At 34.0% G+C, this 16354-nt stretch overlaps 1 protein-coding gene across 5 annotated transcripts in view; it reads right to left on the bottom strand.

The window, feature by feature from the left end:
- The window catches only part of LOC145266350 (N-alpha-acetyltransferase 60-like), a 151208-nt gene that overhangs the window by 27916 nt on the left and 106938 nt on the right, over positions 1 to 16354 (bottom strand). For all 5 annotated transcript variants that reach the window (XM_080121959.1, XM_080121960.1, XM_080121962.1 and 2 more), the window contains one exon: positions 2993 to 3122. In XM_080121959.1, coding sequence (XP_079978085.1) covers positions 2993 to 3122 — 130 coding nt within the window. The remainder of the gene's footprint in view (positions 1 to 2992; positions 3123 to 16354) is intronic.

Here is a 16354-nt window from a genome sequence, read left to right as displayed (position 1 = left end):
TATCATCTGATAAGAAATTTATTTTTTCAAAATATCCATCTTTCAATAGAAACTATAAAATAAATTTCTCTTCTATGAATTATTGTTTATTTCTAAAGCATTTTTGGTTTCTGTACTTTTGAGATGAGGATTGATAATTCATATTATTTGGATTCTTCAAACTATTGTTCTCATTGTGAATGTTATTTGCATAATGCCTCTATCGATGTAATCTCTGACCTTCATATTTCTTTGGGAAGACGTAGCACAAGGGGAGTAACTCAATAATGCTATAAACAAAGTAAACCCCACAATTTATTTTAAAATTTGGCAATTTACACACTATTTACCTCCCTTTGGAACTCTTTGGTGCTTTTTTTTTTGCAAACATTTTATTTTCGCTTATTTTTGTCAAAAAATGTTTAATAATTTTTTTTCTACCTTATAGGTTTTTTAAAGATGAGGATTGATATTAGTGATGGGATGATTCCAATGCAATTAAAAATTAATACAATTCCCGATTCTGATTATTTATAAATCTCTATCTCTACAATTATATAAAAGCAACTCTATGTGTGTGAGTTTGTTCCTTATAGACTCTAAAACGGCTGAACAAATTTCCTTTAAAATTTACAGAACTTTAGTGTATAAGTCTGGGATTTATCTTAGTAAAGTTTTGTCCTAGAATACCCCCAATAATTACCAATTATCGAAACCGTTATCTTAATTTATCATCGGTAAAACCATTTTTTCCATGTCGTCACTTAGCAACAATGACCGAACAATGAGCCATGAAAATTCTACTGTGGGTAAGTTGATAGCACTTTTTTTTTTTTTTTTTTTTTGCATGACGTGGTCTGTAGGTTCAAACACCACACGTAAATTTCTTAATGCTTTTTTTTTAACTGGAAAGAAGTTGATATAAAATAATTTTATAAAAGAAACTAATTTCTCTGAAGTGCAATCTTGGACTAAGTTACTGCATGGAGGCATGTGAAGCTTCCTCTCGGGCAATTTCACAAATTTCAATGACAATAAAAATATAGGAATGTGAAATATTCGTGGATCATCATTCAATCCCGGGCAATGTCAGGTCTCCCTGTTTAACCATAAAACGGTTATTTTGTCTCAATTACCGCGAAAACACATGTTAAATGTGCATATATTTTCTCAAACGTAAAAACACTTGTGAGGGGGATGATTTATAGATTTGTTTTACTGGAAGTTTAAATTAATAAATATTTATTATTTTATGACTACCAACAGTGGAAGAATTTTGTTTTAATCAAAATCAAATTAAAAAAAATAAAAAAAGATAATAAAAGGAATCGTTTTTGGCATCAGAAAATAGGCACACATTTTTTTTTGATTCAGATACAGATTCTGATACCCCAAAAAGTTCCGATTTCTCAAATTCCCGATTCTGATTAATCGTCCCAACACTAATTGATAATTCATATTATTTGATTACACAAACTACTGCTTTGATTTTGAATGTTATTTGCATAATGTTTTTATCGATGTAACCTACGACCTACTCAAAAATCTTTTTGCCAAACTCGGGAATCTGCTTTTAATTTCGAATCAAACACATTTTTTAATCTACTGGGGTAGTATGCTCTTGTTCTGGCAGCCATAACCAGGTAGAAGTCCTGGCATAAGAATCCATGGTGTAGTGGATAAAGTACTTGATAAAATTTAGGGTGCTTGTTTACAATTACACTTAGTTAAAAAATTAAAATACTGAAAAATCTTTATGATGTACAGATGGAATAAGGACGTCATATTCCAAAAATCACATAAATTGATCAAGTTTTTTTTTTTTTTTTTTTAATTAAGAAAAATCAAATTTTATGGAGGAAGCAAGGATTTAAATGTTGCCAAAATTCAAGGGCGACAAATAAATTAGACTACAGAGATTCTGTTTGTATTCAAAATAAAACTTTTTAATCATTAAAAATCGTAAAATTTGATTTTCTTTTTAAAAAAAAAAAAAAAAAAAATCATAATTTTCGGAATATGAAATCTTTGTTCTGTGACGAGTATGTATATCATAAATTTTTGCGTATTTTCGTTTTTTTAATCAAGTGTAATTCTAAATAAGCAGTAAATTTAGTTGTAAATTCTAAAGGTTGGTGGTTCAATCCTTAGTGTGGGCAACACTCAAAATACAATCGCAAATTACTACTACCCAGTCATGGCTGACGGATCGAGAACATGCTATCCCCGTAAATTAAATAAAAAGTTTTGTTCAAAATTCCATAATTAACATGATTACTTGCTTACAACAGGATTATCATTTTTGTAAAACATATTCCAAGGCAGCGCATTGATTGCTGAATCAATCAGAGACCAATCACAGGCAAAGTCATTCCGTTCTAGTATGACAGGGATATTTTACATGCAAAACAGCTCCTTCAGCATGTTAACATTTTGGTACATCTTTTACAGATCAGTCTCATTATGCAGAAATAATCGGTTATTATTATTATTATGTCAATACTGACTCTTCTGCATATACTCCTCAGAAAAAAATAGAAATTCTTTGCTCAGAAAGAAAAAATGCATGACAATATACTGCCAGAAAAAAGAAAATTCATATGATATATATATATATATATATATATATATATATATATATATCTAATGTCAATCAGGTTACACAGCAACATGTGTTTCATTCCTAGAAAGAGTTCATCAAGCTAACTACAATTATTTATATTCTATAATATCTTTTATAAGCAAACAATGATCTCCTGGGAGAGAAACACAAACGTTTCAGTACAGGGGATTAGGGTAAAATAGAGGCAGTAAAGGGAAGTAACTCATTTTCTTTGCTTTTCTTTTTTTTTCACTGCAATCCCCCCCCCTTAAGCCAATTTGTTTGTGTGTGTATGTCCAGAAAGAAGAAAAGAACTGGATGAAGAAGAGGAGGGAAGGAAACGGGGAAGGGAGAAAGCAAGAGGGATGGAAGTTATTTTACACTTTTGGCCCAGGTTATGCCCATAATTACCTCCCGATTAAGTTTGGTCTTGGATTTAACTTCTGCCACAATAAGTCCGATGATCCGTGAATAATAAGTAGCAGCTAATGAATAGAACTTTGAGTTGGATGTGATGTCCTGGTACCACGAGTCTGGATATCTACAAAAGAAAAAATTGAAGACAAATCAGTTACATTCGGTGCCATTTTTTTTTTTTTTTTTTTTTTTTAATTTTGTCCGATTTTCTGCTCCTTGCCCCCAATGCTTGTATGCTATGGTTTTCTTCATCTTTTTGTTTTCATTCTTTACGATTGCCAAGGGTGCGAACACTGGTTTACAAGTGTACAAACTATGATACATTGTGTATAAATCAGTGATGGGATGATTTCAATATCCCCCCCCCCCGATTACAATTACAGATGTTCTAAATTTCCAATTCTGATTCTTTATAAATCTTAAAATATAGGGTGTTTTTTTTTTTGGGGGGGGGGCAGATTACCAAAACAAACTTGTTCACAAATGTAAAAATACACATGGGGATGACCTATAAGTTTTAGTTTCCCTGGTAATTCAAAAGTAATAAATATTTATCACATTCATGAATTTTTGAGATGAGGATTAGTTATTTGAATTATTTGGATTCTTTGAACTACTGTTCTCATCTTGAGTTTAACCTCTGACCTTCAGGTTTATCTTGTCAAACTCGGTAATGTTTGTTGAACTATGGAATCTGGGTGGAATTCCGAACAGAAACCCTTTACATATTACATGAGGGTAGAATGCTCTGGTTCCATCATCCACTTACAAGGACCCATTGTGCAGTGATTAGGGTATTTGGGAAAAATAATTGTGAAAGTGATATTCTCCTGAAGGTTGAAGGTTCAATTCTTAGTGTGGGCGACTGAAAAATAAAATTGCAAATTATTTAGGACCTCTATTCAGTCATGGCTGATAGAACAAGAGCATGCTACCTCCATCAAGTAAATAAAGGAGTCCGTTCAAAATTCTGTCCAGATTCCAAAGTTCAACAGAAACATTCCCGAATTCATCAAGACAGTCGGAGGTTATGTAGACTGAGATATTATGAAAATGACACTCAAAATAGGAATTGTAGACCGAAGAATCCAAATAATTCAAATATTCAATATTTAATTGTTAATACAAGCCATGGAGCATTAAGTTTTAAACAAAAGCAAAGAAATAAAAACTATAAAAAAAAGAATCGTTTTGGGCATTGGAAAATAGGCACAAATTTTTCTGATTCTGATATCCCAAAACATTCCGATAATTTTATTCTCGATTCTGATTAATCGTCCCCCCACACATAATTGTGATTTGAATGGGTGTGATAAAGAAGCCTCAAACGTTGTCTGTTAGGACCTTAAATGGCATCCAATTGTCGGGCTCAATTTGAGGGCTGTGAGGAATGTAGAGATTGCTTTCAGTCCACTTTGGCCCAGAGTGGTAATACATGTTAGGGCATCTGGTGTTACCAGATCAGGCTGTCTGAAGATATTGGTTTCCTGACCAAAAATGTACCAGATATTACAGACGACTGATGGCCACCTGTGAATTGAATATTTCCTATACATTTCCTCTTTTGGAGGAAACCGGTTCAACCCGCATCTTTTTTTGGTCAATTGACCAGTTCATCTTATTTTCTAAAGTTTTGTTTGATCTGCTCAGAGTCGCGAACTGTCACAAACTCGTCGACTTCCACAAACTAATTTTAACTCTTAAATATATGGACTCTGGGCCAGAAATCCTAAATGTCTCGTCTTTGTTTAAGTGGAAAAAATGACTCGGCCTCTCGACCATTTCCAGCTGATAACAGTATTGTTTGCATTTTGGAACAAGTCTAGAACGGGCTATAACGCAATGCCAGTAAGACACACAACATCTTGCTCTCTTTATATATAGGGTGTCCCAAAAGAAGCTGACGGATTTTAAATTTGATTAACTTCCTCAATATTTAAGTTATGCTTAACAATTTTCATATGTAGATAGATGAGCCTCTCCGTGATTTTTAAGATATAGTAAGATATCATAATCTACTTATTCTAATTTTATTTACACAACTTAATCTAGGGTATGTTTTTCACAAGGTCTAATTTTAGTTATGAAAAATGATGTTATTCAAATGTCCATCAATTCCAATTACTTCATCCGCTGTTACTCCACACCAAACTGTACATTTTTGAGGGTGTAATTGCCATTGTGCTGTTGCGTGGGGATTTTCTGATCCCCAAATCCTGCAATTTTGCTTATTTAAGAATCCATTCAGATGAAAATGAGTCTCATCAGACATAAAGAGGTTTTTGAAAAAGTTTGGATCCCCATTGGCCAAATCTTGGAATTGCATGGCGTATTCCAGCCTTTTTTTTTCGGATCATTTGGCTGAAGCTCTTGCCCCAATTGAATTTTATATAGAAATGTGCTCTCTTCACGAAGCATTCTGTGAAGAGATAATTGAGAGATCCCAATTCGACTTGATCTCCTTCTTACTGATGTAGATGGATCCTCGGCCACACTCTTCTAATCTCTGAGGATTCTCATCACTTCTTGCCGTACGAGGTCTACCAGATTTAGGGAGGTCACATACAGACCCTTGCTCATGAAATCGAGCCACCATAGCTTTTATTGCATTGAGAGTAGGGAGATTTCTTGCGTTGAATTTTCGTCAAAATTCTCTTTGAGTTTCTGATATTGACTCATTCAGCCGAAAATACTACTCTACGATAAATATCCGCTCCTCGGTAGTGTGATGACTCATGGTGACCTTGGAAGGGTTACTCTAGATGATTTGAAAAAATAAAATAAAAATATAAAAAGTTAAGTTATGAATTTTTTTTTTGTTTTTATTTTTAACCATCAACTTCTTATAGGACACCTTGTGTGTGTGTATATATATATATATATATAGTCTTTGAAGTTTTTAACCTTTAAAACTATACAAAAAAATATTTTTTATCATTCGTTAGAAAACCATCTAGTCAGTAAGTCATTTAATCACCTGCAATCACTGCATCAAATCGCTCTCGAATTTACTATATTACTAATAATTTATTTTTCAAGGGATGATTAGTTGTTTACCATGAAACACTGTTTCGGGGATTTAATACATATATATATATTACTATCTCTGCTCGAACAATGTACTGAGATAATAAACTAAACTGCATGTATTTAGGGTATAAACATGTTCTTAAATAACACTGAAAAAAGTATAAGATATTTGTGGCCATTTTTATATGCACAATAGCATGGAAAATCCATTTCTGACCATCTTTATTGTTGAATTAGGTACAGTTTTTTTGGGTTTTTTGTCGTTTTTTTTTTTTTTTTTCCTAAATTGTCATTTTCAAGAATTTTTGCAGAGAAAATTAGTGATGTAAGTGATGAACATTGTGATGGAGAAACTTTTTAAAGGAAAATGGAACCCTGCGATGTTGGCAGAGTACTGTTGGAATATAAAAATGAAGCATTACACTCAACACAAAAATGTTGTTTAAACTGACAATTCTGTGTTTTTCATTCATATCCAATAATAATCAAATATGATTTATAGTAATTTGTTACATACTGTTGATGTATGTGTTTTTATTTGTTAAAAGTGTATATATGTATGGCTGTAAATTGCATGTGTTTATGAGATAGTGACTTCTGTGTGTCATGGTTTGTATGTATAGAGCTGCAGAAACAGGAGGAAGCAGAGAAAGGAGAGATCTACTATCAACACAGCTCCTCCCGCCTCTTCCACTACCCAGTCGACCACCCACACATGCCCCCACTGCAATAAAGTCTATAGGTCAAGAATTGGCCTCCACAGCCATCCTAGGACCCACAAATGACCCAATCTCACCAACGGGAGAACAATCATACTCGTCACGAGTGATTGCCGATGATGTATAAATTTATATACTGCTATGCATGTGTGTTGCTTGCATCTGATCACTCTCTAATCAAGTTAGATCACCAAAGTTAAGCAATGTTCAGCTTGCTCAGTACCAGATGGGTGACAATTTTGGAATACCATGTGCTGTATCGACATCGACACTTCCCAGCAAGAATCTCAAAAACTTAACATCATCTTCCCTGACCGAAATATACATGTGACTGGGGACTGCTTGTAAATTTGATATTCCCTAGAAACTGTCTAAGAGGAGAAATGTTTCAACTAATTCTGTGTTTTTCATTCATAAATAATTATAAAATATAATTTATAGTACATAAAAACTATGTCTAATCTAGAGAAATAACGGTCATATTTAGCATCAGGCTATTTTTCTTACATCGAAACAGGTCTTATGTGGCATGTACGTTTTTTACCTGAAATTTTTTGCACAGTGTTATTAGTCATTTCTATTTTTTTTTTTTTTTTTCAAGAAAAGCCAGGGGAGTTAACTCTGGATTATTGTTGATAAATAACTTCTTGATCTAGAATTTGCTTAGATGTTCTCAGGCGTAAAAAAAAAATTTTTTTTAAATCGATTAGGATAAAAAAAAGTTAACCAGAAAAATAGTTATCTATGTGCAAATAGTTTCCATGTATACCCTGGCCATTATTTTTATTAAAAAAAAAAAAAATTAAAAAAACTGAAAAAGCTTATAAATACGGCTAGAATTTTCAGCCAGGAGATTCAAATGGAATTCAGGATACAATTTTTTTTTAAGCATGGAATTTGTTGCACAGTTTTAGCCATCCTATTTCTGATCAATTTTGTGCGTCTTCCTGATAAATTGCTTCCAAACGCTTCCTGTGGCCTTGAGTGGGGAGAGGGGGACGGTCCATATCATCACACAAGACGTTAAAGTGTCCTGAGTAACACTTCCAAAGATATAACGCTTGGTGCCAAACTTGTCCATCATGGATGACTCCACAAGGAACCAGACTTCCAGACAGCATAGCTCTGAAACTATCACATTTCCACATATAACCATGGTAAGGAAAGTTAGAACTTGTGGAAGTGGGGAGTTGGTCAATGTTTTTCCCTGATGCTCAAATATTCATGATATTAAATATATTTCACTTATAACTATCATGGCTCCATATCCCGGAATAAGATTTGATAACTTTCATTTTTTTTGTTGTTTATTCTAAAGACTAGCGGGCTTACTCGGCGTTGGCCGGGTGTTTGTAGGTGTGTGTGGTGTTAATAAAAAAGAAACCGGGGGAGGGGGGTCGAACCCGAAGCCCTGAGGCGAAGTTTGAAAATAAAATCGGCCAGCCAGAATGAGTTAGTGAAAGATGTTTGAATTTATTTAAGTAAGAACCAAATTGACAGGTTCGCACCCGGAAGTCGTCAAACGTTACGACGATGACGACGTCAATGACCAGGTTTGTTTGTTATAAGCGAAGTAAAAAAAAAAAACGTTAAAACTTAAGCGGGAAAAAAAACTAACGTAAGGCAAACGAACAATGAAAACAGAAAAACGAACACATGAAAAATGGCTTAAATAAGCCTGTTTCGATATTAAAATTTAAAAAATCAGTGGGTACCCGGGTATTTTTGGGTGTGTGGTCGGGGGTGGATAAGCGCAGTAAAAAAAAAAAAAAAAAAAAAAAAAAAAACAGAAAAAACGAACATTACGTGAAAAATGGCTTAAATAACACTGGTTCAATATTTAAATTTAAAAAAGCGAAAAAAAAAAAGAAAAAAAGACATCTCACACCACGATTCGAACCCAAAACGTTTAGCATCTGCTACTAGTCTCTCGCTCCTTGACAAGGTTCAAAAGAGAGTCGCAAACCTGATAGGCCCTGAACTGGCATCTAAGCTTCAGCCTCTGTCCCATCGACGAAATGTTGCATCCCTCTGCCTTTTCTACAAGTATTTTAGTGGTGAATGCTCTGACGAACTGCAATCACTTGTGCCCCCACGACGTGAGCACCCTCGACAAACCCGACAGGCTGCTAAATCCCACCCCCACACTGTAGAGATCCCTAGATGTAAAAAGATCTTTTTACTCCAATAGTTTCTTCCCCAGAACCGCTAGACTCTGGAATTCCATTCCAGGTCCCTGCTTCCCCAACAGTACTGACGTGCAGAAGTTCAAGTGTAACATGAACCGACATCTTGCTGCCCAAATCCCTACATAGTACCCCAGTAGTTGTTGCCCCTGATAGTAGCCCCCTACACCAAAGTGGCAATTTGCCTTGTTTGGGGTGAAAATGTAAAAAAAAAAAAGATAATGAACCAACATTTTTCACTTTTATATATATATATAGATGGTCAGTTTCCTTTTCGCCATAAGGATAGAAACACAAAATCGTTTTTTAATGTGGGCAAAATACAGCTTGCCTAAAAGAGGAGTCCCAGATTGGCACCAAATACAGAAACAGATGTTGGTGATTGGTATGTGGACCTATCATCAGTTCCTTATTTAAAAAAAAAAAAAACTTCCTAACTCCATATGACCAAATACCTTCAATCTATATTCTTCTCTATAGTATAGATGCATCTCCACACATAACTACACAGATATTGAACACATACACCATACCCTACCATGGCAAACCCAGTAACCACCTTACATACCACCTATCTCCACTTTGTAATATTAGCAATATTTTTTCTCCATCGCATTAATTACTGTAGTTCTCATATCTCCCTCTTCCTTTCATAACCCATCATTTCACCCCTAATGTAGTTATCACTAGACCTATCATCTCTAGTATGTTACCCAGTATCTTCTCTCCTCTTCTGATGAGAAGCATTATACTTTGAAATACCTAGGTATAAAGAGTTCATTTATTCTACACCTCTAGTTGATGTAACATTCATATTCTCTCTCCTCTGATCTTGAGTGCATGGTACAGTGGGGGAAGAGGTGGCTGGTTACTTTTAATGCATCTAAAACCAAACTCCTATCTTTACATCATCAACGCTCTGATCCCCATCTGGCATCAATTAAAAGGGGAGGCTCCATGTTTTGATAAGCTCCTGACCTGAAATGGAACACGTACATCAAGTCAGTTGCCAAGGTTGCTGGAAAAAAACGGTAGGATCCTTTTACCATTCCAGTAGATATCTCACTGCTGATGCAATTCTCTATCTATATAAAAGCCAAATACATCCAAGGATGGAGTACTGCTGCCACATCTAGGCTGGAGCTGCTAAAAAAGCCTATCCTGCCTTGACAGAATACAAAATAGACTTCGTGGCTTAGTGGGGGATGCCCTTTTCTCTTCCCTGCAACCTCTCTCTTACAGAAGAGACGTTGCGAGCCTGTCTTTGTTTTATCGTTACTTCCCTGGCAAGTGCTGGTCTGAGCTCCAATCTCTGGTCCCTCCTCGCCAATCTTTCATGAAAAAACAGCTGTCTAGCTGAAACCACTGTCAGTAATTTTCCCCACTCTTTATCTGTGCCTAAATCAAAATAGATTCCATGAACAAAGCTTCTTTCTTAGAACTGCACGACTGTGAAACTCTCTTCCGTTTGCCTGTTTCCCACCTGACTACAACTTGGATGTCTTCAAGTCTAACATAAACAAATTCCTGATGAACTGCCCCCTTAAATAAGACTTTATCAAATCCCCAATACTAACGATTACTACGGATACTATTCCATTGATTACTGTACACGCAATAACTCTTATCCCCGAGCGGCTTCCGGGCCTTGATAAGTGGTGACTACCATGTAAAAAAAAAAAAAAATTTAAATAGTATATATTTTTATATTGTTATACTTTCATTCTTCATCTTTTATAAGAGTTCCAAATCAATTTGTTGAGCTTTGCATTATTCCGATAAGTTCCTGTTAAAGATCTTATATTTTTAACTTCCCTGTGTGTGTATATATATATATATATATATATATATCATTAATACATATACGCGTATATTTTATTTGTTCATACTTTTACGCTTGTCTTTAACGTGATCTGTGCATAACGTATCTATTAAATGTGTACATATGTTACGTGCTTGTAAATATGGAACGGAAGTCATTGAACTTGAAACGAAATACAAAATCATATTTTAAAAATTATTTTATTTTTAAACTTTCTTTTGCTATCATGAAACAATAAAAAATAATACATGTTCATTCTTTTTTTTTTTTTTTTTTTTTTTTTACAGTGATCACCACTTATCAAGGCCCGGAAGCCACTCAGGGATAAGGGTTATTGCAAGTACATTAAGTTAGTGAGGAGATATGCTGAAGTGTTTACTTAAGGGGGCGGTTCATTAGGAATTTGTTAACATTGGACTTGAAGACATCATAGTTATAGTCCGGAGGGAAGCAGGCAGACGGAACAGAGTTCCACAGGCGTGCAGTTCTAAGAAAGAAGCTTTGTTCATGGAATCCACGTTTTGATTTAGGCACAGATATAGAGTGGGGGAAATTTTTCACAGTGGATTCAGCTAGACGGGTGTTTTTCGTGAAAGATTGGCGAGGGGGGACCAGAGATTGGAGTTCATACGAGCATCTGCCATGGAAATAACGATAAAACAAGGACAGGCTCGCAACGTCTCTTCTGTGGGAGAGAGGTTGCAGGGTAGAGAAAAGGGCATCCCCCACTAAGCCACGAAGTCTATTTTGTACTCTGTCAAGGCAGGATAAGCTGTTTTTAGCAGCTCCTGCCCAGATATGGCAACAGTATTCCATCCTTGGACGTACTTGGCTTTTATATAGATAGAGAATTGCATCAGTAGTGAGATATCTTCTGGAGCGGTAGAAGTATATTCATTTCTTATTATATATATATATATATATATATATATATATTATAGCAATATTTTTTTTTTTTTTTTACCAAAAATTTTTATAGATCAAAATTCAGTAATGTTCAAATAAGAATAAAATCAATCAATTAAGCTTGATGATTATCAGTGTTCGTAATTGAGCATGCATATATTTTTGCAAAAATCAAGACAACAAAAATATAAAATAAGAACATCATATGGTGTATTTCTTTATGCGCTGCAATTGTTTCTTGGACAAATTTAAGCATTTAAAAATATTCCAAAAATAGCTACTCTTCAGACACCAAAATATATTTGTGTGTATATATATATATATATAATCCCTATTTTAAATAAAATGAGAATGAACGAGGTTAGTCCAAACAGCTTGTTCCCTGAAAATAGGGATTACAAATATATTCATATGACAAACGTATTTTGGTGTCTGAAGAGTAGTTATTTTTGGAATGTTTTTAAATAATGTTTAAATTTGTCGAAAGAAGCGTATGGAGGAAAAAGGGCACAGAATTTAAACCATCTAAAAACATTCCAACTGTAAAATTTGGAGGTGAAAGTGATGATTTGCTTTTCTGTAAATGGAGTTAGAGGAATGGAAATCACAGAAGGGGAAATGAATGCAGCAAAATACAAAAATTTTGTCAACATATCTGTTCCAGAGTGTCACAGATTTCATTAAAATTAAGGTCCTCCCAACCCTTTGCTAAGACCGTTCACTGTTTTCCTGGTTAACTAAAAACAAGCAGGTCAGTCGCCAAATGAGATAAGAACTAAGTGAGGGCATGAAAACAAAACACCAGGATGGAATATGGGAATGGATGGCATCCTCCAAGAAAGAAAAAAAATAAATGCCACCGAAACTATAGATTGCTGATCATACAAGACTTTTCAATATTTTCTCATGCTTATATCTCACAATTACGTTACATTACTTTTGGCATTTTCATCTTCAACTTGAAGTTATTTTCTGCAAGAGTTAATTACAAGCTTTGTTTCCAGCTGGCCCTGGGCCAGTAAAATCAGGTTGCCAAAATTAAAATCAAACAAAAAGCTCAATAAATAGAAATTATCTGCTGTTTTTTGTTTTTGTTTTTGTTTATATATATAAAATCATATATAAAATCATTTGGAAAAACTGATTAACATTTTTATTAATTTTTTTTTCTTGTATAAAACATTGAATTTTTGAGAGAGGTTTTTTTTATCCCCCTTCAGGCTCGTAATCTAATCTCTCTCTATCAATAAATAAATATATATATATATATATATATATATATATATGTATATATACATACATACACACACACAAGCAGGCCACTTACCATTGCCCAGTCGTAAGACACTTTAAAATATACTATTTTAATTAATGCAGATTACATATTTATGGTTATAGAGACAATTCTATCGATTATTATATTGAACCTAATACATAGTAGTCAGATCAAAACTAATATATATATATATATTGATATGACTTGGTGCCATCAGCTAGAATCAAAACCAAAACATACAATTTTCCACCCTCATTCCGTAACTTGTGGACCACGCCCATAAGCATATAAACAGATTAAACCAGTCATCCCTTTTATAAAGATAAGATTCAAGCAGGCGCACACACACATACATATATATATATAAGGTGACCCAAAAAAACGGACCCCAACTCTAATTAGGAACCGTTTTTTAGTGTTTTGTCCAAATGAAATGAAACTTTGGTCATAACTAGTTTATTATATTCAAAACATCACATCAAAACACTAGGGTCTTTGGCTTTTTTTCTCTTGACTATAAAATGATCATAAAAACAATTTAATATCTTGTTTTTTGGGGGGGGTCACCCTGTATATATATATATATATATATATACACACACACAGAGGCAAAAAAGAAAGTCTGCACTTGTAATTTTTTCAAGAACTGCAAATTTAAGCTAAATCTAATGTAACAGTTTAAACAAGCTATACCTCATTTGATTTGCCTTTTATTCCTCTATAATTTTACCTGTTCATATTTTACATTTACTTGAAGTATCCTAGTGTTCACGTCAATTTAAAAAATTAACTTCAAATCAAGACAAAAAAAAAAATCTCCGCAGCAAAAAATGAGCTTAAAAACGGCTTAAAATATCCACCTTTTAGCATCTCTAATCGTAATTGTTTTTCTTCCTAGGTCATACAACATAACATTTAGTCTGTGTACCTCGAGTCTTTCTTAGTGATCGTCAGGAGTTCATTAATCTCCACCTTTCTGGTTTATCCAATCAAGAAATCAGCCGCAGATTGAAATGTGATGAGAAAACGGTACGAATGACAGTGCAAAAGCACTAAAACACCAGCAATGTTCGTGATGCCTCTAAATCTGGTCGTCCCAGAGTTACTTCTTACAGGGAAGACAATGCTATCAAGATCCACAACCTCAGAAACACATTTGAAACGGCTCCCCAAATCTAACAACAGTGCAATCTTGTTAAAAAGTTTTTTCTTTCTACAGTTGAGAACAGATTGAAGGAATTTAATTTGCTAGGTTGTGTTCCAAGATGCCAATGATTTCTGTAAAGAACAGAAAGCACTGTCTGAATTTTGTCATATGCAATGAAGATCATGACTGGTCATATTGGTCGAAAGTGATGGCAATGATGGTAGGCAGTCGGGTTCATCGAAGGAAGGACAAAGAATTTATTCCTAGGTGCACAGTTTCAACGCTGCAAGATGGAGGTTCATTTTTGGTGTGGGGCATTATTAGTACCAATGGGCCAGGGCCTACAGTTCACTTGCAAGGTCGAATTAATTCCACCAAGTACAATATGTTAACTGAGCACTTTCTACACTACTTTGGCCAGAATAATCTCATCTGCATGCAAGACAATGCTCCCATTCACACAACTGGCAATGTCAAGAGGTTCCTTGAAGAGAGTGATATCCCGTGTTTGGATTTGCCTGCACAATCTCCAGATCTCAGTCCCATCGAAAACATATGGCATTATATCAAGCAAAAGCAAAAATAGAGGGAGATTTGACTCCCCCCCCCCACACACACACGCACGCACGCACGCGCGTGAGAAAAAAACAAATTTGTGATACATTGAAAACTAGGCCGGTCAGGCTGAATAAAAATGGAATTATGTCCCTTAATCACAATACTACTATACAATTTAAGAACACTGTCTTTCGATTTTATTTTCAATATTTAAAAATATTTTAAATGGTATTTTTTTTTAAATACTTAAAAAATAATTTAATCGTATTTATTTTGACTTTATTTTTAATATTTCGACACAAATTTTAAGTCCTTTTCTAAACATTTTCAAGACATTCTCCATATTTTCACAGCAAAATTCAATAACTTTTCAAGTCTGTACGAACCCTGATAAAGCAAACAAAAAAAATTAGGACTCTTGCATATTATCCAAACAAAAATTTTATTTTCATCATATCTAAAACAAATTTTTTTTTAATTAAAACGGCTTTTAATACGGACACATATTTGCAAAACACACACAGTGATACTAAATTCATTTTCATAGGCGAATTAGCCAACGAGTTATGACCATTCAAAATTGTTAATGGTGTGTATTGTTGCTTATAGCTGTGCACAGTCTACTATTGAGGTTATTCCCTTTCACATTTAACCTGGACCAACCAGACTGTTGGCAACAGGCCACCACATTTCTTCAGAAAATGAAGAGCTTAAAACCAATAGCTACCGTACATAGCTAGAAAAGCAGAGGGTGGGTGGGTGGAGACAACAGGTCTTTTGTTGGTTTAATCTTTCATCTTTTTATCCATTAACTCACAGCCAATACATACAAACATTATACAGATGTGTCCATGTACATATTAACATACACACAATTACTCAAATTTGTGTACAAATGTTTGTGTGTGTATATATATATATATATATATATATTTTATTTTTAAAATATAATTATCCACTGACATGTGTTTTGTTATCTACGACTCAGAGTGGCTGAATCTAGCGAGATTCAAAATCGGGACCCCATGGTAAGAAGCCTAAACCCTTACCTCTCGTCCACCTCGTTAAAAGGAAAAATTATTCCCAACTCGCATTTAGGTAAAAATGCACTTTCGTAAATAATTGAATTCATTAAAGACATATCGCAAAAACAAAAACAAATAACAGACACGTATATGTGCATATATATATATATAAGAACAAAGAATAAAATATGTTAAAACACTAAGAAGTATTTTATTTCCAAAAAGGAGACACAAATTAAATTTTATATTATTTGAGAGGTGTATATTTGGTAAAAAAAAAAAAAATAAAATAAAAAAAGATAAAGAGTGCGCAATACTTTAGTAGAGCCAAATATGTTTTTTTTATTATTTCAACCTCAAGTGTATTAACTTAATTCATTACAAGTTGTTTCAATAGACGGGATAAAGATTATCCGTCCATGTCAGATGATTTAAGTTAAAATAAAAATAAAAAGAAAATATATTGTTTTACATATGAGTATTGAAAGCCAGGAGAATGGAAGTAAGGAAAAGAAAGGGGAGAAGGGGGAAAGACACTAGAGAAAAAAAATACATGTATAAAGTTTATATATAGTCATTCACATACAGTACTGTTTCGCTGTATCACAGCTCATCAGTGCAGCTAGACAGGCAACTACCTTTTATTTTTCTATAATTTTACCTGTTTATATTTGACTTAATTGAAAT

Source organism: Euprymna scolopes, chromosome 41 (genome assembly GCF_053919585.1).
Source record: "Euprymna scolopes isolate OS-2025 chromosome 41, ASM5391958v1, whole genome shotgun sequence".
Lineage (NCBI taxonomy): Eukaryota > Metazoa > Mollusca > Cephalopoda > Sepiida > Sepiolidae > Euprymna > Euprymna scolopes.
The sequence above is the reverse complement of the archived record's forward strand: the minus strand, read 5'-3'. Positions and strand labels throughout refer to the sequence as shown.